General features: G+C 46.0%; 1 protein-coding gene across 2 annotated transcripts in view; it reads right to left on the bottom strand.

The window, feature by feature from the left end:
• LOC119403989 (receptor-type tyrosine-protein phosphatase mu) overlaps positions 1–13,806 on the bottom strand; it is a 963,694-nt gene that overhangs the window by 565,035 nt on the left and 384,853 nt on the right. For both annotated transcript variants that reach the window (XM_049419317.1, XM_049419318.1), the window contains exon 4: positions 465–552. In XM_049419317.1, coding sequence (XP_049275274.1) covers positions 465–552 — 88 coding nt within the window. The remainder of the gene's footprint in view (positions 1–464; positions 553–13,806) is intronic.

Raw genomic sequence — 13,806 nt, 5'->3', positions numbered from 1 at the left:
TATACCTCATACTTCACTACACATTGACCCCTCATCACCGTGATCATGACCGGATCCAATAACACGTCATGACCAACTGCTGGTGCTCACTGACTATGGTGATGCTGACCTCATTCAAGAACTGTCAAGAACTTCCACACATGCACACGGGTTCGTGAAACGTGCGTGCGTTCTCCATGTTTTGGGGCAAGCATAAGCACTACATATCAACTTACAACTTCTGGTGCTGCTAATACCAACGTTGCCGTTGGCAGCGTTACCCAACTGTAAACAACTGATTATATAACACATATGCGGCTCCTCAACATATATGTGGGGGTATAAAATTTATACAGATCTTTAGCGTCATTTTGTAACGTTTCGCTCAGTAAAAAAAATTACGCCACAGTCACCTTCAAGCCGCATGCTTCGCATAACATCGATTCCCACTGTACGTGGGATCTGCCGAATTTTTTTTTACTCACAAGGCAGAAGGTCTGCGTATCGGTTCTTGTGCTTATTCTCCGGCTTCTGAGCGACAGTCCAAGGCTTCTGCTGGCCAGTCTTGAGGGTCTGGACAGTAAAAGAGCACAAAAATAAGCACCATGAGGCCCTAATTAGCGCACTGATAATATAGAAAGTAACGAAGGCAGAACGATGAGAAAGATACTTGACTTGTTTTTCTATTAAGTAAGCACACCTCGTCGAAGACCCCTTCGCAACCCCTGTGGAGGCAAGCGCCACTTTGCCAGTCGGGCCTTATTGATTTGTTGTAGACTCACATCGACGACAAAATGGTCAGCATATCATCGAAATGGAGACACATCTAAATCTTCAGGCATTCCTCAATGCCGACAAGACGCTGACTCGTGAACGCTCACATGGTTTTCAGCACATCATCCTTAGTCATAAACGTCGCTGAGGTTGAAACAGGAACGATGAAAAAGACTACGAAGAATTCTTGTGCTTCCGATCACGCGCCACAGCGGCTACCCACGGAGCCGGACTGCGTGGTCTACGTGGACTACGGAGTTGGATTCTCCCTAAACCCCTTTTTCCACGCGTCGAAGCCTTAATTTTCTTCAAGTGACGCCGAAACCCGGGAAAGAACCATGCAGGTACCCTTAAACTAATTACCTTCAAACTGACTGGTCACCAAGCTCTACCATTCTGCAAGCTCCCGAAGGAGCCATTTTCTGAGACCACTTTCGGCGGCAGCTACACTCCGCGTGACCAAGAATCGTGTCTGCCCAACGACTGATGCGACGACTACCTGTACCCCTTTCCTCAACGAGCCATTCCACGCGCAGTGAAAGCGATATTCTAGTAATATGTCCAAAAGTTATCATCTCAGAATATGGCCCCAAGATGCCATTCCCAAAGCCCGCGTTCAGCAACTGGAATAAGTGACCTGCGAAGGCAAGGTCGCTGTCAATGCTGCAACAAAACATCCATCGCCTACACGAAACGGTGACATCGAACGCAGAAACCAGTGCTGTCCCATCAATACCGCTTCCGGCTTACGTTTGTTTCTTCGTGTCTACAATTATACTGAATATTTTGCAGCTGTGATGGACAAAAGTGTGGATTATTCATTATTACGTGGCGAGCTTTAAAAAAATGGCCGGCTCTACCGCAATGGAGAGTAGATGCAAGCATGAAATGCCTACCAGCAAAGCAGATTGGTTGGAGATTATACTGGCCACAACCTTGTGCATGCCAACAAGGACACAACCCATCAAACTACGCCACGCTACCCCGTGCACTCGTCCGAATGGACGCCAGTCTCGCTGTCACTGTGCGAGATAAATCTTGGTCTTTGCCTAGCGTATGTAGCCGATGCGGACACAACGCAAGAGCACGCAGGCGCAGTCTGTCTAAGAATGCGGCAACTCGCGCCGCGAAACAGTTAAAAGGGTCTATACGCGCACTAGCCGCCCACCCGCATCGCACAGGGTGGGACCCCTACTACAGTCCCTAGAATAGGGACCCTACCCCTAAAGCCCGCAAGCGGAGGGAAAAAGAGCGGAACGGCGACAAATTCCCGCCCATGCGGTAGCCGTATGAGCGGCTCTGATGTGTACTCTGGTTGGAGGACGCGACGTAATGTTTTCGAGCTCGCCAACCACCACCAATAGCAGACGACACTGGCATGTTCTTGCACATATGGGTTCAAGCCGCCGAGTTTATTATGAAAATGAGGCTTTTGCATTATGAGATCGTGGTTTCAGCCTCATATGTCGCGTCACCGCAGTCAGCTGTGTTCCGGGGATACTACGTGCACCACTTCTTGTTGTTTTCGTCGTTGTTACCGCATACGACTCGTATCACTCGGTTGCGTCCGGCGCGACGGCAGTCTTTTGTATAGTCTATATTTCGGTCTCTTCTGGGGAACCTTCAGAGGTACCCTTACATCAATATATTTGCCTGTGCCCAATTAATATTCTGCTGGCTGGCCTAGACTGGTGCCAAATGCAGTAAAGTATGGGCTGCATCTAAGGCTTTTCCTCTATGATCTGTTGTGATATGCACAACGCCTCCTTCTAAGATGCATTTCTAGTAGGCATTAAATTTAGGGCATAATCGTATCAGTAAATTCGAATGGTTCTTCACTGTTCAAATTTATAATTGTATACTTTTCTGCATAGAAACTTGGCTCCGAATGGTATTGCGCTATAATGTTCAGGGCTTTGGAAGCGACAAAATGTGTTCATTCCTCAATGGCCAGAAGGAACAGTTCTGTATGCTTTAACTCCACCTACATAAAGGAGAACAAGCACAACAGTTTAATATTCTGGGCAAGAGCATTCCATTGGCCGAAAGCATGACCTTGGCTTTCACTAGCTGGCACTCATGACCATGGTGTTAGAAGTATTATAGGTGGACCGACGGCGCCTCCGGAAGCGGCGAACTTCTGTCAGCGGTTTGTGGCGTATTGTCCACAGGGCCCTAGATGGCGCTACACTACTCGTGGCTCTAGAGTCACTGTATATGCTACCTTTAGGTAGCAAAGTAGCGCATAGGTCTGGCTAGCAACCACAGCTATGCGGTGAAGTCGCGCTTCGTTTTTGCAGGCGACATGCCTACTGTGTCGCCGATTAACCTGTCCGGGGTGTCGAAGACCGGCGATAAACATTGGCTGTCGATGGCTAGTGTTAATTCAGTTCGCTGCAGCGGCGGCGTTGAGAAATAAAAAAAATTGGCCCAAGCGGCAGCTTCTCCGCAATGCATGGTTGCTAGCGGCGCGAACACTCCTCGAAATGAATAAAAAAATGCGTGTTCGCGCTATAACGAGCGCACAAATAAATAAATAAATAAAAGCTGCGAATAAATCGAAATTTTCACGATACAGCCGTTATCTGTCGAATAACGGTTGAATTTGACAGCTCGAAGGTTCGCAATAGGAGGATGCTTTCCTCATTCGGACATGTGAAATCGTGCATTTAAACATATGACAGTGACGTCACGATGAAATATGAAAGAAATTAGTTCTATTTATAGAAGTATAGTATATATATTTAGAAAAAATTACGTATTAGCCGTAGTATTGCAACAGAAAATGCATACTGTCTTTGCTGTCGCGAACATTCGAAGTAATATGCGGTCGTTGATCGCGGATAAAAAATGTGTGACGAATACTACTTTTTAGCCGGTCGTGCATAAAATACTGAATTTTAGCGAATGCCAGCAGCTAAGTTTGAGGCACCGACGAAGGACACGAAAAATCATCCTGGTTTGGCCTTGCGTGAAAGGAAGACATTAAGAGTGGTGGATATGTGTTTCCGATTCTTCTCTGTTGCCAACTGAGGGATAGCTTTCACTGTTTATGTCCCGCATAGTCACCTGAAGACAGCATTACTACTTCGTCTTGAACGGAACACGTTGATCGCGGTGTGTGCAGTGTTTACGAGCGTATAGCCAGTCAACCGCGGTGGTACACCGGTTACGGTACTCGGCTGCTGACTGAAGTTCCCTAGTTCGATCCCAGCTGCGGCGGTCGCATTTTGATGGAGGCGACATGCTAGAGACCCGTGTAGTCTACGATGTCAGTGCATGTTAAATAACACCACATTGCCGAAATTTGTGGAGCTCTGCTACGGCGTGCCTCATAATCATAACGTGGTTTCAGTACGTAAAGCCCCAGATATTCTCATTGTTAACAAGCGTAGCTTTCGCACGGAGAGAGAAAGACTGCACACGCATGTAGGTATTGTTAAAAAAAGCGGGCCGGCGTCAATAAGGTTGCTAAAGCGTGGATCAACTCAAAACGACACCTTTATTACAGCGATGTAAATATACACTCATTCATAACCAGATTGCTTTATTCAGTGCTTCGCCACCGACAGAATAAGACGGCATTTAAACTCAAAATCAAATCAGCATCAAAAACGGATGAAAAACTAAAACTACGTACTTCGACTTTCAGGCAGCAACTTACTGAACTAGTTTCGAGAGCTTGCGCAAGTTTTGAGATTTGTTTCTTTCATTTTTTTTCAGTTGTTTGCCACATTGCCGCATCCGCACTCCTACATAGTAGTGAAGCACTTGTGCCATCATGTCTACTTTGTGTTCTCGACAGGGAAATGAGAGGTTGTAGATGTCTAACACAAAGTCAATTTCATACGCTTGCTTCTCGCCAGCGTGCTTTTGAAATATTAGTTTAGTCTTTTTCAGAAGATTAAATAGGGCAGCATTTGGGTGCATTAGTCCTCCTCTTGACTTCAAAACAACGAGAGCTGATTCAGCGTTAGGCGGATCACCTGTCGCAGTCAATCCTCGCTTGCAGATTGAACAATTCGAATTTTTTAAGAGTTTCCTGCACAGCAACCCACATACATAGTAAATTATGCAGTCCGTAATGCTGTCTGATGCAGGCACTGAGTTAAATACATCTTCACATTCAATCCCATCTTGCACCAATCCGTCCAGCCTACTCCCCAGCTCATCCAGCCGTGATTGGCCGGGAACATCCTCCTTAAAAGCTGATGTCAAATTAGACAAGCTAAGGAGTCGCGGCTCTTCACTAGGCAACAACTGGCAATTACTATACTTGGGTGGCTTTACCAGACTGTAGAACGATAACATGCTGTATAATTGCGAAAAGGTCGGCAAGCAGGGATGTTCATTTTGGCACCCGGCTTGGCATATGACACCAAAAAACTTTTCCGAAACTTCTTGGTTAAACTTTGCAGTTAGCACATATTTGAAGTCACATTCTTTTAACAAGTAGTTTGACAGCTGAATTGTCGACAGAATAGTCACTCGCAAGCCCTCAGCTGTGGTTTGTGACAAAAAGTTTTCAGGGTGAATTCGTCCCAATCATTAAGCCACTGTAAAGAGGACTCGAGCACTTCAAAATCCTTCCCGCCTAATCTTAGACCTTCCTTAGGGTGTCTGCGATTCATGGCACCAAAAATTTCGTTAATTCGCACCGTGAAGTCGACTGTGTCTTTGACATTTTCAAGGCCTAGAGTACCTTTGTTAGAATAGAACTCTAAACCTTTCCCAACACTTTCACTGAAAAGTTTTGCTGCTAGATTCACTCGCATTTTTTCCGTATTTGTTGGGTTTAAGTGGGAAAAGGAAAGCTTCGGACAAACTCTGAGGCTGCCCTCATTCTTAGGGTATACCACATAGAGCTTGTCATAATGCGACCAAAACACGCGGGTGCCATTCACACAAAAAACGTTTTCCTTCAAGAGACGGTTACGCACACATTTGATAAGGTGTGGTGCATCAGAGAAAACAAAAACTCGTCGATCCTCGCATGCAGGATTCGTGAAGCTATTCTGTGTACCATGAAGCGCTCCGGTCACACCAAACTGCTTCCACATTGACCGGTTTGTTGCAGCACCATCACAAACGATTGCATCTACATATGCACCAGCATCCTCAAGCAGAAGAATTGCTTTCACGATGAGCTGAGCCAATACGGTGCCTTTTGTAGGACATGACTTGCGAAGAAAAGACCGCAATAGGCTGGGAACAATTTTCTCCAAAGGAGCGAAATGTAAAAACAAGTCCATGATCTGCCAATTGCTGCGACGCTTCCACTTCACCTCCAAAGTCTGAATGGCCTCTGTAAGGCATATTTGTCGCATTCACTCTCCTCTCCTTGCGGACATGGATCTCGTTGAAGATAAGAATGCCATGCTTCTGGAAAGTGTCCTTGGTTGCTAACATCTTCTTGAAGGTGGCGAAAAACCGAGAGTTCGAATCCACACTTCACACGAACCATCGAGAGATACTTTCTTATGGTTGAGACACACGGCAGCGGCAGGATGTTGTTGTTCCTCAAAAAGAGTATCCGGGCGGGCTGCGGATGTGCTGTAGGAGGCAGAGTAGGAGCCATTGCTCAGTATAGCGCCTGTTCTTCTTATCGGTGCACTTAGCAGCTACTATGCACCCTTTAATAGCTGCTGCTTGTGCTTCGGGAATGTCCAACTCACGCAGCTTATCACACAGTGCTTCATCAGATATAAGTGATAACTGTTCCCGTGCAGTTTTCAATTGGGAGCTCAGCGACTGAACTCTTTTCGTCAGACGAACAACTGATCTCTTCAGAGCGTACTGTGCCTCTCTAGAAGCAACAACATTGCTCCTTCGAGCAGTCGCCATGCGGAAGTACCGAGGGGCCTTTTTCTCTGCGGCCTTACGCTGCATGCGTTTTTGATGCACGCGAAGTGTCGTTGGAAGGCGCTTGCAATAAGCACATGCACTTTCTGCTTCATTGAGATTTAATGTGCACTGTTTATGACGCCATCGGCCTGTGACATCAATAAAACCACTTATTGGCTGCACATTTTGGTATGCGTCTGCACTTGGCCCGCCGACACACTAGCGAATTTCGCTCACTCGCCTGACAAGCACTTCAATATCTTTGCCACTACTGACATTGCAAGGGAGTTGGACGTATTCGAGGGGTGTACGCTTGCCCAACAGAGCTACAGTTACGTTCAGTTGTTCGTCAAGACTCACCACTCTTTTCATGATGACGCGGCTGGGAGCAGCACCATAGTAGCTGTAGTTCGCGCAAATTGCGGAGCCATCTGGGTGGGTCGCTGCTTCACTAATCATGAAAACTTCACAAAACGTGATGGTTCTCAATCCGTCAACGTCAACCTTGTGGCAAGCCCACGCCCTCGTCGGGAGGGGCACACTATTGGCAATCTCAAAAACTTCCTCGATGAGACTTGCGGGTGACACCGTGACTGGCGTTGTGTCGAATACTGTGGCATCAGACCCCACGCAGCTTCTTTGATTCAACTCGCTCATCACGTCGCATGCCTGCGAGGCCTCCGTTGGCGGAAGTTCTTCAAAGATCGTTGCATTTTCCAGTCTCACACTGCGCCGTTTGATGGCAGGAGAATGCGAACCGTCCGCAGGCGCCTTTCTTTTTTTCTCTGTCTTTGTCAAGTAAGCAGGCAGTCGGGAAACTTCGTCGGCACGGCGTCATTAGCCAGAGCTGCCCTTCGCGGTGTGCTCACAAGAACGTGCCCTTTGTACACTGCTTCCCACGTCTTCGTTATGTACTTCGGCTCGTAGTAGTGCTCGCACACGTAATCAGTCGACTGCAGCACGCGGTCCTTGCGCGCAATCGCATGGCGCCAAACCTTCAGGCGTTCCGCACCTCGGGGTGCAGCAAAAATCGACACTTTTTCAGTGCATGTCTTGTACCCAGAGTTACAACGCAGCACAAAACACTTTTTGCCCATTTCGCGGCTTTGTCACTCGAATAGCATGACCTGCCATCGCATAAAAAGAAGTAAACGAGAAAGCAACGTGGCGACCGGTGGCGACAACTGCTTTGTCACCGTGGCGAAAATTGCTTTGTCACCATGGCAAAAACTGATTTGTCACCGTGGCGAAAACTGCTTTGTCACCGCGGCACAGAGGCGGGCGCGCGTCGCTGTGAACCCCGTGACTGCTCCTGCCGTCTCGCGGCGTGACGGCGCGGAGGAACCGAAGTTCGACATAGCGAGTGCATGGCGGCGGTGCTGCGTCGTTCCACCTGTACTTCTAACACCGTGCTCATTACAACTCCTGACAAAATTTGTGACGTCTTATTTCACGGCTTCTAAGTTAATCATCAAGCTGTTTTATAGTATGTTTTCTGAAATCTGCCATGTTGGACTGGCGTGAAACTGCTTGAGAAATTTCGGCACTTTCTTTTCCAGTAAGTATGTTTCGCTATATTTTATGCCCATGTAATGTGTGCCGCCACAGTGTAGATTTACATCGTCATCGCATGGAATTACAACATTGAAGTGAACAGTGGAATGCGCTTGGACTGCGGCAGCGTTGTACACCTTGCCCTATTAAGTCTATGCCGTGTATATAGTTTCCTCCCCATGATAATTATCTGAATTTGTTGCAGCATTTGTAGTTGAGACAGGACATTGGCACGCTAAAGTTGTTGCTCTGGATGAGGTACAAGATCAAGTATCGGCCACATTTTTCTAGCCCATCCAGCCAATTCTTTCCTTCAGCTGTGATGTAAAAAATCTAACGTAAATGTAGTGGGCAGGTCCTCTGTTAACAGTTTGAAGTGAGTGTTTTCTGTATGATTCCTCTAATGTTGTAGCATAATCAGCAAATGGTACGCCCTTCTTGAGTTGGTATGATTAGACATTTCGTCTTTCTGGTACAGTCTTTTATCATAAAGAAAAACAGAAGTGGCCCAGCAGTCCAATAAACACACGAAGAGAATGACCATTTCACGATCTCATTACTTTCTTGACACGTGAAATACTATATTCCTTGGTTTTCTTTTTTGACAATGAAATACCTCTTCAGCAACAGCACCTCTTGCCAAAAAAATTAGTTTTTATCTGTAGTAATTTTAAATTTTGCTCATGGTCTCCCCTTGTCTTCAACCAGACTATTAGAGCATCTATAGAGAAATTGCAAAGTGGTATTAATTACTGGCTGCATGTTTCATTCATTCGGTGATTTCTTCTTGTCACAGAGGTTCTTGCACTCAACCCCTCTTTACGGATTTTTTCATTCCAAGCTTCCATCTTTCCCTTCCAGCCATTTTTGGTGGTGCATAGAGCGACACATTTCATGCATTTATTAAGGATAGAGATTTACAATTACACAGAGGGCAGTAATGCCTACCAAACCAGGTCTGCCGCTACATTTCGTTTCAGAAATGTACGGTAGAGCGATAAATTGGCCAAAAGGTCGGCACAGGCTAGAAATATATGGAAAACGCATACAATTGCGTATACACCTGGCCAGTAATTGTATTTTAACTCAAACCAAGCCAAAATAAACAACTGGCTTAGCATTGGAATGGGTTCAGTGATGTCATGCATGGAAGGATTTCCCTTCCAGCATAGCAGGTTAAATGGACGAATAAATGAAAGCTGATACGCTGCAACAGACGAGGCGCGATCGAACATTTAGCCAAACGTGGTGTCATACTAAATGCGATCTGCTGCAATTTTCGGGCAATGAATTCATTTTATCTGTCAGCAAGCTTTTGCCATATCCCAATGAAAGACGATAAAGCTTGAATTACACAAGGTTGCTTATTAGCAACATGCACAGGATAGAGAATATATGAGTATGCAAGGAAACATTTCAGGCCTTTCTTGGGTTTGCATACAGACACACAGATAGTTCTTGGGTACACCTTTGAAAAAAAAATGTACAATACCATCCAAGCAAATGTGATACTGTGACCATGCTCGACAACAAGCTAGTCACTACAAAAGTATAATGAGAACACCCCCTTCAGCTCTATCGAAGAGAAATAAGCATTTTGCTATAAGTCAACAGCATTCGAGCCAATGTGCTGAACGTGAAATGATTATGCGTTCACACGCACTATACAATTATCCACACATCATCAGTAATACTTCTTTCTCTTCCATGTTGTTTAATATTGCACAGACCATAGGCACAGCCAGAGGGTAGGTTTGAAGCACCACTGAAATTGTTGAGTTAGGATGTGTGTGAGCACACACACACACACACACGCGGACCCGTGGAGAAAAGTATACGGACCATCGCATACCCTTGCCCGTCTAGTGGCGAGCCGCTTGCTTTCGAGCACATTTCTATACGAAATTCCGTCAGAGTAGTGCTTTCGACAGCTATTCCGTTAGGGCAATGCTTTCGACAGCAGATGGCTCGCGACTAAACGGCGTAGACAGCGATTTCAGCTCGCCATTCCGTGGTCTGTGAACTTTCCCTCACAGCCGTACATACATACACACGGACTACACTGCCCTCCCACCCGTCATTCCTTAAAAATAAAATTCTGCCTGCGGCCCTGGCACAAGCTTTTAAATAACATAGCCTTATCAATCACGGCCATGCTAATTGGTTTCAATTAAAGCAAACTTGAGTGGGTCTTAATTCTTTGTTGAGGATTGCACTGCGACATCACGCTCATACTTACGAGTGAACATGTTGTAAGCTGCTTCCTTCCCAACTTACTTGCCCATGGATTGTTTATAGCAGCACCAGGCTGTCGCACCGAACCCCAATTAATCTCTTCACCCAAACTGTACCAGTGAGTGGGACTGAACCCAAATAAGCTTTCTCGGAGCACGCCTGAATCCAAACCAAAAAATATCTTATCAGCTTAGAGCAAATTCGTTAATGTAGGATATCGAACCAAAGCAATACCAGAACTGAACGCATAACCGAAATTATGTTCTTGAAAGCGTGCCTGCAAACAGATCGTAAATTACAGTACCCGTTAATTGTTTGGAACAAAATGGTTCAATGTAGGTGTATTATAGTACGCCTTCCGCAGTCTACCATGTTATCCTGAATTTCGACTGGTGTGGAACTGCTTGAGGAATTCAAGAACATTGTGTTCCACAACATATATGTTGCCATTCTTTATGTATTATGTGCCTTCACAGTTTACATTCATACCATCGCGGCGCGGAATGACAACATCGAAGTGAACAGTGGAATGCGAGCGGGCTGCGGCAGTGTTGTACGCTTTGCCCTGTTAGACATATGCTATGTATATATATAGTTTGTTCCCCATGACAATAGTCTGAACTTGTTGTGGCATGTGCAGTTGAGATGGGACATTGTCATGTTAATGTTCTTGCGCTGGATGAGGTACAAAATTAGGTCTGGGCCACATTTCACTAGCGCAAGGTTGCAATTTAGTCCTGGTGGTTTCTTATTACTGGGTATAACGTTGCGTATAAAGGACACGGACACAACGAAAGATGACGTAACACACAGGGCACAAGTGGTGCTACGCCCTGTGTGCACCTTGTGTGTTACGTCGTCTCTTCCTGTGTCCGTGTCCTTTAGGCGCAACGTTATACCCACTAATTTACTAGACCATCGAGTCAATTCTTCTTTTCAACTGTGATAGCTGTAATACAAAAAAGTTGGCAGATCTCACGCCTTGTGGGAATCGTTTCATGCGAAGCAGTCACCGTGTAGTTGTATGCTGCATATTTTGGCTTTGAGCCAAGTGTTAGGAGCTGGATGAACGTGTTTTTGTAAATGTAGTGGTTGTGTGCACTTCGTGGGCTTACCAGGCACGTCGACAACACAGGCGTTTAAAGGGTAACTTATGGTCTGGCATAACGTCAGCACTTAGCAAGGTGAAGCTTTGGGCAAGTTGGTTTTGCATTATGTAGTAGTAACCACGCGATAATCTACACGGGGACACACAAGAGAAGCAACACAGACAAGCGCTGTTCCGAACTTACTTTAGAGTACAGACGTGACTATTATTGAAACGAAGTGGGCTTTACGGTACCATGATATCAACATCATGTATAACTTCCGTTAGCGTATTCCTTCGGGCTCGAGCGACGCTTGAATATAGCTTACTGAATCATTGAAGGAAAGGAGATGGCTTTTCAAGGGCTAGTTTTTTTTTTTGTTAGACACAATATTAATGAGAACCAACTGACAATAATACCAAGGAAGGTATAGGGGATGTTATTTGTCGTAATTAGAATATAAATTTGAAGAAAGTAAAGTGAACGAAGAGATAACTTGCCGCCGGTCCCTGCCGGCGGCAAGTTATCTTTTCGTCCGCTTAACTTTCTTCACATTTATATTCTAATTGCGACAAATAACATCCCCTATACCTTCCTTGGTATTATTGCCTGTTAGTTCTCACTAACATTACTGAATCATTCGAACATATATGTAATGTTTATTAGAATGCTAATAAAGCGGCGCCAACAATGGAATCCCAGACGTTAACCTGACATGACGCCTGTATCGCCGGAGTGCATAAGTGGTGTCTATTGCTCTGGTATAAAATTATGTAGCCAGCACCATAAAAACAATTGACGTTGCACCGACATTACGCCAGCATAGGGTGTTTTTCCAAAGCAATTTATAGACCTGGCGTGGCTCTGTGGTAGTGGTAGAACACCTTAGTGCCACGCAGAACGCTTGGGTTCTATTCCTGCTGGGATACCAATTTTTATTCTTTGCATTCGTCGGGTCAATGCTGCCAATGTCGGTTTTTTCTTAACGCTCTCGCATTTAATGTACCAGTATATTCTCTCGCTGTTACTGGGAGATATAAACTGTCAATCACCTGTGGCGCATATCCGCACACCACGGCCCGTGGTAAATGGGTATGTGCCACACGTAGGAAAGGGTTTGACGACGTACGCTACAGGATTTTCGCGTTATTCGTGTCATGACTGGATAGTCATATTTATCAAACCCTCTTACTCTCCCATGCAAATTTCGGTCTACACCAAGTTAATGGGGCGATCACAAAGCACCTAGACCTAGGCGGCTGGACAGACAGACAGACAGACAGACAGACAGACAGACAGACAGACAGACACAGCTAGACAGCTAGATAGATAGATAGATAGATAGATAGATAGATAGATAGATAGATAGATAGATAGATAGATAGATAGATAGATAGATAGATAGATAGATAGATAGATAGATAGATAGATAGATAGATAGATAGATAGATAGATAGATAGATAGATAGATAGATAGATAGATAGATAGATAGATAGATAGATAGATAGATAGATAGATAGATAGATAGATAGATAGATAGATAGATAGATAGATAGATAGATAGATAGATAGATAGATAGATAGATAGATAGAAACGCTCAAAGTGCGAAGGGTTCGCTAAGAAATGCATTAAAGAAACGCGGAAAGTGTACACTGTCACGCAAAGCTTGGCACAGCGAAGCTGGTGGATGCTAAAGTGTTTAGGCGAACGCCGGTTGTAAGTGAAAAAGTGAAAGAGACTTTATTTGATTATCCGGTGGGCGACTATCCTAGCCCCGCGAGGAGAGGGTCATCGCGATGCGGCCTCGCATCACCTCGGCGAGACGTCCTCTACTCGGCGAGCCGCCCTCGCTACTCCCGACTTCTTTTGGCAGCCGCGTCTGCCCCTGTGCTGGGGTGGTAGCAAGCACCTGGCGCTTTCGCTCGGGCGCTGCTTTTCGAGGGCAGCCGAAATGCACTGAGGACGTGCTCCAGCACCTTGCCCACGCAGGACGTGAGCGAGATGGGCCGGAGGTTCCCAATGTCGGGCGGCGTGCCCGGCTTGGGGATAAGAATGGTCTTGGCCGGCTTCCACTGACGGGGGAGAGTCCCAGCCCGCCAGCACCGGTTGTAGTACTCCGTCAAGTTCTCGATCGCCAACTCGCCGAGATTCCTCAGCACATTGTTCGTCACTCGATCTGGGCCTGCCGCCGATCTGGCGTTGAAGTCGTGCACGGCCGCTCTGACCTCCGATACCTCAATGTCCCTCTCCTGGCTCGAGCTGGCCGCAACCTGGTAGTCCGGGTGATGCACCTCCGGGGCGGCCGGCAGGTACTTGGCGTCCAGGTACCT

This window comes from Rhipicephalus sanguineus, chromosome 9 (assembly GCF_013339695.2).
Source record: "Rhipicephalus sanguineus isolate Rsan-2018 chromosome 9, BIME_Rsan_1.4, whole genome shotgun sequence".
NCBI lineage: Eukaryota > Metazoa > Arthropoda > Arachnida > Ixodida > Ixodidae > Rhipicephalus > Rhipicephalus sanguineus.
This window is presented reverse-complemented; position numbering and strand designations above follow the sequence as displayed.